Genomic DNA, 8600 nt, shown 5'->3' with positions numbered 1-8600 from the left:
CTTCAGCTCTGAGCATTCATCCTCCAGTTTCCTTTTCTTGGCTGTCAACTCAGCATTAATTTCCTCCTCATCCTCAGCTCTTTCTGTCACCTCCTTTACTTTGGCTTCCAGCTGGATTTTGGTTTTGATGAGCTGGTCACATCTTTCTTCAGCATCAGCCAATGCATCAGCTTCCTGAGGGGAAATGCATTTTTTTCAGATATGCCCTTTGGGCAAATAGTGTGACTCTCAGCTTCATAAATTTAGATTCCTTACTAGCAATTTTTTAGTTAAATGTTTGTTTTATATTCCAGGAGAAATAGAGACAATTTTAAATTTATTTTAAATTGTTCCTTTTAATACATCTGGTTTTGAAAGCTAATGCCAAACAAAACCCTTTCTTATCTACAGGAAGAGCTGAGTATTAAAACACATATACATGTGTATATGTATCTTAACCCATAATAATTAACAGAGTGTGTAACTATGGGTTTAATTATATGAATCTCTCTTCTAATTACAAGCATTTACAAATGCTGAGTGATAATCATATGCCAAGACATACATACAAATACCAAAGTGACGCTCACGTTCATACTATTTTTTATTTCTCCTTTTTACCCTACTGGCTTTTTAGAGCAACTGTTTCTGCTTTAGATTTTCACCACTTCTCAAAAAACACTCAGCATCCATCAGTTTCAGCTTTTTGTCTGCAATACTCTTGTCACATCCAGTAGCTGTCAGAAATTGAGTCATTTGGACTATGCATTTGCAGATGACACCAAGCTGAGCAGTGCCATTGATACACTGGAGGGAAGGGAAGCCATCCAGAGGAACCTGGACAGGCTGGAGAAGTGGGCCCATGAGAACCAAATGAGGTTCAACAAGGCCAAGCGCAGGGTGCTGCCATTGGGTGGGGGCAATGCCAGGTATTGATACAGACTGGGGGAAGATGTGCTTGAGAGCAGCCCTGCACAGAAGGACTTGGGGTCCTGGTGGGCGAGAAGCTGGCCATGAGGCAGCAGTGAGCACATGCACAGGATTAAATAAATCACAGGATTAAAACCTCATAGATGTACCGTGTAATTTTATCTAGTGCTTCTGGGTACTTTTAGAGGGTGAGATGAATTCCACCTACATTGGAAAGGAAGAAATTATCTTGTTTAATTGGGATACAGAAAGAAGAAATGCCCTCTTTTGTATTCCCTAAAGTCATGTATTTATAAGGATAGACATTCTCTGTTTTGGAGAGGTTGGAAAACATAAATAGAAGAACAAAAATATAATACTAAAAGTAAAATTTCTTAATTGCTCTGATGCAGTTCAACTGAATGTAAGTGCTAATGGTCTCAGCCAACACCACAGAACTGGTGACCAGCAGTAGTCCCTGATGAAACAGCATGAAGCTGCATCAGGAGATTGGATATTAGGAAAAGTTTCTTCACCACTAGGGCGGTTGGGCTCTGGAGCAGGCTCCCCAGGTCATGGAACTGAACCTGTCAGTATTCAAGAATTGTTTTGTTGAAGCTCTCAGAAACTTGGTTTGAATTTGAGGAAATCCTGTGTTAACCTGGGAGTTGGACCAAATCATTCTTGGGTTCCTTCTTACTCAGGATGTGCTGTTCTATGATTTTGTGAAATGTTTCAACCTCTGGTATCCATGTGGTCTTGAAATGCCATGACTGTAGCCTTCTGACAGTTCTTACCATAGCTAGTTCTGTTTTTCACTGTAGCACTTAGTGAAGTACAACTTAATTACATTAAATTGTAATTCCTATGTGTGTTTTGAAAATGTAGTCAACCTTAAGTTCACAGTCAGTTAGAATCAGTCACACTGGTATTACTCACAGCCTGCACACAAATGATCGATAAATCTCCAAATTTCTGACTTGTGGTCTTCTGTAATCTGACCTTCTGTTTGATGAAGAAAAATCTGAACATGCAAACTTATTTTCTCTGTGATAAGTGAATGATAAACTCACAGCCTGTACTTGGAGCTGCAGGTCATTTTTCTCCTGCACCAGCTTCACCATTTTCTCCTCCAGCTCCTTTCTCTTTGCCTCAGACTTTGCAAGCTCTTCCTTGGTCTTCTCAAACTCTTGTTTCATGTTTGCCATCTCCTTCTCAGACTCTGCACTCTTCAGCAGAGGCTTGATCTTGAAGAACAGCTTCATCCAGGGCCAGTGCTTGACATTCATGAATGCACGAATGTTGTACTGGATGCAGAAGATGGACTCTCTGAAAGGTAAGTCAAATAAATATTGGCAGTTTAGACTTGGATGACACAATATATCAAACCCAGTGAACCTAATTTAAAGAAATGTCTACCTCCTCTCCACCATTTTCTGGTACTCCACTCTCATCAGGAAGCCCCTGCACCTGGCCTGTGTGCGAGTGATGAGTTGTGCCAGTTTCTCATCCCTCATCTCCTCCAGAAGGCCAACCAGCCCAGCTTTGAAGAACACCTTAGATCAAAAAACGAAAATAAGTGCAGTGTATGTGCTCATTGGTCACTGTAGCCAAGTAACCAGTTCCTCCATGGCAGATATCACAGAAGTTAAGAGAAAAAACAAAAGCACAAAGAATATGTGTAGTTACCATGTAAGTTCCTCTTTAATATCTTCAGTCATGCTGGTCTGGCTATTATAGTCATATTACAGTACACGAAAAACTATAAGATCTTATTCCATTGTTCTTATTAATTCTTGATTCTACTATTCTACAACTTTGTCTTCAATTAGGAACCCTTAATTAGAATCATTCTCCATCAATGAATTTCAAAGTATTGAGTCAATTAGTATCTAGTTTATGTGTTTTAAACTTATTGTTTGATGATTTCCCATGCTATCTGAAGAATCTCAGTATCACCCTCAAGCTTTACAAAACAAAAAACACATAGTACTTTAAACAAACACTTCTGGTACCTTGGTGTGACCAAATTTATACTGAGTGTGATCTATATCAATCGATCCAAGAAGTTTCTCACAAGCCTTCTTGCTGTCAATGAACTGTCCCTCTGGAATAGCACTTGCATTTAGTACTTTGTATCTGGGGGACAAAATGGTAATATAAACAGGTCTGTTGTTGTGATCAGTTACCTGCAAGAAAGACAACATAACTCCACTGCTAGATGTAAATGCTAAGAGAATGCTTTTGTCACCAGAGGTGAGGTTTAAATTTTGTAAGCTCAAGATGGACAAAATCCAGGAATTGAATGCAGTCTGACCTCTGTTTAAAATCTGCATACAGGACTCTGTTGGGGAATCCTTTCCTGCAAATTCTGATCCCTTCCAGCACGCCGTTACACCTCAGCTGGTGCAGAACCAGCTCATGCTCCATGGCACCTAGCAATTCAGAGTACAAATGAGTGCTGTATTCTGTAGTACAGCAGAGAAGAGATACTGAAGGTTGTCTGTGAGTGAGTCTCTTACCAGGCGTTTTTGTTTCATTTGGGATAATACAGCGTACAAAATGGGGGTGGGTGCTTCTCAGATTGGTCATCAGCTTGTTTAAGTTCTCCTGGGAGAATCATCAACAAAAGTTTATATTAGCAAATAGAATCTCACTGTAAGCATCAAGCCCTCTGTAATGAGATAACATTATCAAACAAACATTAGCTTGCAGAATCCTGAGCTGACACCACCTGCACCAGTTTTTCTGAGTTTCCATATATGATTATTCACTTAATGTAGAAAATGTGTCTGTTTTGTCTGTAGGAGATACTGTGCTCTCAAACATACAATTTTGTGACATTTCTCTGAATCTAGTGGAATGCGTTCAGTAGAAATGATACCCATCTTCCATTATGTGCACCAGGAGAGATATACAGATAGCTCTGTGAGCCAGTTTGAAGCATACTACAGTATGCATTTAAAGTGGATCACACTACATAGAACAAAAACAACAAGCTGAGTATTATATGTCTAGGTTGCATCTTTCACTTGTGAGATGAGAATGAGGTGAGATGAATCGCACTGTTGGTTTGTAACTAATATCTGAGTAAGTTTTTGTAAATGATTATTGTGTATAATTAGTGGAGGGAGGCAGGTACCTCCAGGGCATGTTTCCAAAAAAGCAGTCTCAACATCTTTCTGTAGAAGGAACTAATTTATATTAAGAAGGGAACACTAAATGAAGGATGAGTATAATAAATAGCCTCGAGGAGAGTTTAGATATGTATGGTGCTGACAGGCAGCAAGAGTTGGTTATGAGAAAATAACTGTCAAGTATACAACATCTTAAAAATCCACATCCCAAGGTGTGATGGTATTTCAACCTTAAGAGGCTGATCCATTAATCATGAAAAAAATATTAGATATATGACTGAAGGAAACCAGCAGGCAGAAGGAATATTGTTACAGGGCAATCAAAGTTTCTGAAGCTAGAGGAGGGCACTTGAAGGAAATATGCATATTTTAGATGTTTCTTAAAAGTTTCCTGTATAATGTTGTTCCATCTGAAGACACTGTCTGGTGAAAAGTGGATGAAAAGAAAATTTGTGCATTCAGTGGAAGAGCAGAATTAAGTTACAGTGGGTTTACTCCTATCAAAGCATGGCCCAAGAACTTCAGGGCTTCTTTTTTATCACAAGCAAGAGGGTGGGGGGGAAGGGGAAAAACTATTTTAAGTAGTGAATTTCCTCCTCATCTTAGGAAAAAATATTGAACTCTGTATTGTACCCGGAAAAGAGCTGAGACAGTCTGGAAAGAAGAACCCTTCTTCTTGCCACCTTTCTTGCCTCCACCACTAGCGTCTGCAGAATGAAGAAATAAATATAAGAGATTTCATATTTTTGTTTTTACCTTTTATGATACTTTTTCTACTTTGTAAACTGGTGAAAATACATGTTTCAAAGAGCTGACCTGCTTCTGCTCCCCCATAGTTGGCAAACAGTAAGGCCAAAGTTTTCAGTGAAGATTTCTGGTACAACCCAATGACAGTTTCGTTCAGGGGGTCCTTGTTCTTCTCAAGCCAGCCAGTGATGTTGTAGTCCACTGTTCCAGCATAGTGTATGAGGGAGAAGTGGGCCTCAACCTTTCCTTTGGTAGGCTTGGGCTTCTGGAAGTTGCTGGACTTGCCCAGATGCTGGTCATAGAGCTTGTTCTTGAAAGAAGTGTCAGTTGCCTTGGGGAACATGCACTCCTCTTCCAGGATGGAGAAGATGCCCATGGGCTGGGAAAAATACATGGGAGAGAAAATCAGCAATTCAGTTTTCAGGGCACTTATGCTTCCCAGTGACCTGACAAGGTGAAACACACACAAAATAAGAGGATGGTCAATTGTTGAAACAGGTTATCGTTATCAAGTCTCAAGTTTATCACTTGAGATATTCAAAACAGAGCTTTGTGGTCCTCAGAAACCTGTTCTAGTTGACCCTTATGTGACCAAGGGGGTTAGATTAAGTGACCTCACAGATCCTTTGCACTCTGAAATTCTGTGATTCTAATTTCTTATCATCCTCTCAGCCACTGAACACTGCATCCTGTATCTAATGTGATTGCTTTCTTATTCTAAGTCAAAGGATGTACATGTAAGTGCAACTGCTTGCTATCAATTATGCATCTCCATCTCTGAGTTTATTTTACAAAGATACAGCTGTATTGCTGTGGGAGCACAAGTCTGTCGGAGCTGAGAGGTGAGGTGGAAGCTCAACTGGGAACTTATTCTAGCTGTTTTGAGAAAACATTTTGATTGAGAATTTAACAACCTTTTAGCACTTCAGAAGAGATCAGTGCAAACCTGCTGCCATAAAGCTGTGTGACACAGCTTTAATGTCTCACCTGCAGATGAAATAAACTAAACAGCAATATATTTTTGAACAACGAGATCTAAATATTTGCTTATGAACATGGAAGATTCGTTTGAAAACTGAGCTCTAGTAATTGTAAAATTCCTATGCTCATACCTTCTCAATGAGCTCAATGCAGGCAGCCAGGTCCATCCCAAAGTCAATGAATGTCCATTCAATGCCTTCCTTCTTGTACTCCTCTTGCTCCAGCACAAACATGTGGTGGTTGAAAAACTGTTGCAGTTTCTCATTGGTGAAGTTGATGCACAGCTGCTCAAAGCTGTTGAACTGGGAGTAAAATGATAAAGATTCATATTTGCAAGATGCAATAGTAACTGCAAAACCTCAGCCTTTAAAAATACAGAAAGCGGCAGTATTGGTTTCGTTGTGCCTGCGTATTTCTTAATTCAGCTTTAAGTCTATGTAGCAAAATTGAGAAATGCTTAAAAATCGTTGTTTGTAACAATATTTTAATCCTTGATAAATCTGAGAAGGTAGAATATACTTCATTCCTCATCTGAGGCCACGCTACAGAAAAAAGGTTATTTGTATCATGATCTTTATCTCTTATGCTGTCTTTGATCATTTAAACGAAAGAATTTTTCTGTTCGAACCATTCTGCTCTTTTGAGTTTTTACCTCTTGATAATGAGTCTATAGTCATGAAAAAATCCTTTCAAGGGTCAAATCTACTTTATAGGAAGAAAAAAAAAGGCAAATAGGACCATACACTCATAGAGTAGCTAGGAAAGGACCTTAAAGTTCATCAAGTTCCAAACAATTACAATAAATTATGTGATGATAATATGGATGTTAAAGTTGTCATAACACCCAGTTGTGACTTCCAAGCAGCTCTTACAAATCTTTGTTACTCACATCAAAGATCTCAAAGCCAGCGATGTCCAGGACACCAATGAAGTACTGCCTGGGCTGCTTGGTGTCCAGCTGCTGGTTGATGCGAACAACCATCCACAAGAACATCCTCTCATAGACAGCCTTTGCCAGAGCACCTACAGCATTGTGCACCTAAAGCAAAGGCAGATGTTTGCATTTACCATACGCAGCAGAGAAGAATCAAAGAGGTCTTAATTCAAAGCATGGTTTCAGGTGACTATGTTTCTAACCTGCTGCACAGTTTGACCTTTGGTCACATACTCATTCCCAACTTTGACTCGAGGGTAGCACAGTGCCTTGAGCATATCAGCTGAGTTCAGACCCATCAGGTAGGCAGCCTTGTCAGCCACTAAATGGCAAAGCAAGATGGAAAAGAAGAATTCAGCATTACTAACATTTTGTATCTTGAAGTCTTCTCCAAGCACTGCAGAAAGAGTCTCAGTGACATCAAAACCATTATGTGTGTTGAGCTTTTTGAAAGAACTTATGTTTGAAGTTCTTCATTGAGGCATGCAAAATGTAATGATGCTTTGTTAAAATTTTACAAAACTGAAAGCTGAACAGTTTTGTGGTATGCACATGTCTCAGGAGTGAAACTCATTGGATTCTGTCCTTTCTCAGATGCGACTGCGGTACTTCCCACCTTCTGCTCAGTCCTTTGGCAAGAAGGAGCCATCACTGAGAAATTTGGAGACATGGTTTCAAGATCCTACCCCAGCAGAGTGGAAACAAATGCACCTTTCACAACAGAGTTCCCTGAGCATCTGACAGGTGAGGGAGAAAAGGAACATGACCACCCATTTTGTTAGGGCTGAACCACTTTACTGTTCCACAAGGGTTATAAGCTATGTCCAACAAAAGTATGAGCAATAACATTTCAGAAAAGACATCCACAGCTCCTGGCTTCCTGGCAGTGTACACAGGACAGTTTAAATTGTTAATTTGGTTTACGATAGACAAATCCAGAGATTTTACATCAGAGAAACTGATACAATGGGTGGAGAAGGGACTGCTTCTGACTTACTGTTTCCCTTGGGATTCTAAAGCCCAACTTTGGCTAAGACACAGAGTGGCTCAAAGGACCATTAGCTACTGAATTTAACAATACCTTCTGTGCCATCTGGCTCCGCCTGCTCCTCTCGCTGTTTCTGCTTAAACTTCAAGTTCCCATAATGCATGACAGCCCCTGTCAGCTTGTAGATGGCAGTCTTTTCATCAGCACTGAAGCCCAGGATGTCAATGGCACTCTGGTAATAGATTCAGTATAGTGAAATATTTGTCTGAATATGATGCATGACGTATAACAATTGACCTGTTTTATGCACTACTCACATCTGTAGCCATCAGCTCCTCCTTGTCATCAATGCTGGGGACAGTGATCTCACCTTGACTCACAAAAGGGTAGTCATACGGGTTGGTGGTAATAAGGAGCATTTCTGAAAACAAATGGATGTTCACAGATTACATTTCATTCTTTTCGTAAAGTTATCAACTATTGCTCTGTAATCTGCCTCCAAAAAGCTCAGTGATGTCTCCTACCAATTAGCTCTGGCTTCTTGTTGGAGGTGACCTGATAAAAAATGTGGTAGCTTCTTTCTGCCTTGAGCTGGAAAGTAACTCTGGACTTTTCCAGCAGATCTGTCAAGGAAGGAGAAAAGAGTCAGGTACAAGATGGGACATGGAGATGGGAATTTGGGAAGGAATTTGAACAGGCCAGGAGGGTCTCTTACAAGTTTCAATGTCAGCAGAAGCCAGTTTGCCTGTGGCCCCAAAATGGATTCTGATGAATTTACCCTGTTGAGGAAACAGAGGAGCATTTCAGCCTGGATGGCTTCTTCGGACAACTCCTTATTTATCACTCGCCCCATCATTACTGTAAGGGCAGTAGCGACGTACAAAGCGTGAGGAGTTGTCATTCCTCACAGTCTTGGCATTTCCAA

General features: G+C 40.2%; 1 protein-coding gene across 1 annotated transcript; it reads right to left on the bottom strand.

The window, feature by feature from the left end:
* Positions 1–3: 3 nt before the first annotated feature.
* On the bottom strand, positions 4–8595 carry LOC122191837 (myosin-1B-like; the record flags this gene model as incomplete). Its single annotated transcript, XM_042892239.1, has 16 exons — positions 4–174; positions 1962–2217; positions 2308–2444; positions 2904–3027; positions 3206–3323; positions 3411–3498; positions 4659–4732; positions 4842–5151; positions 5885–6055; positions 6643–6792; positions 6891–7009; positions 7769–7907; positions 7993–8096; positions 8200–8298; positions 8391–8454; positions 8557–8595. Coding segments are annotated over 16 exons (2163 nt in total), but the record flags the coding sequence as incomplete, so codon positions are not given.
* Positions 8596–8600: the final 5 nt, after the last annotated feature.

Source organism: Lagopus leucura, unplaced genomic scaffold (assembly GCF_019238085.1).
Source record: "Lagopus leucura isolate 7727_CA_CO unplaced genomic scaffold, USGS_WTPT01 43727-0_obj-0_obj, whole genome shotgun sequence".
Classification (NCBI taxonomy): domain Eukaryota; kingdom Metazoa; phylum Chordata; class Aves; order Galliformes; family Phasianidae; genus Lagopus; species Lagopus leucura.
This window is presented reverse-complemented; position numbering and strand designations above follow the sequence as displayed.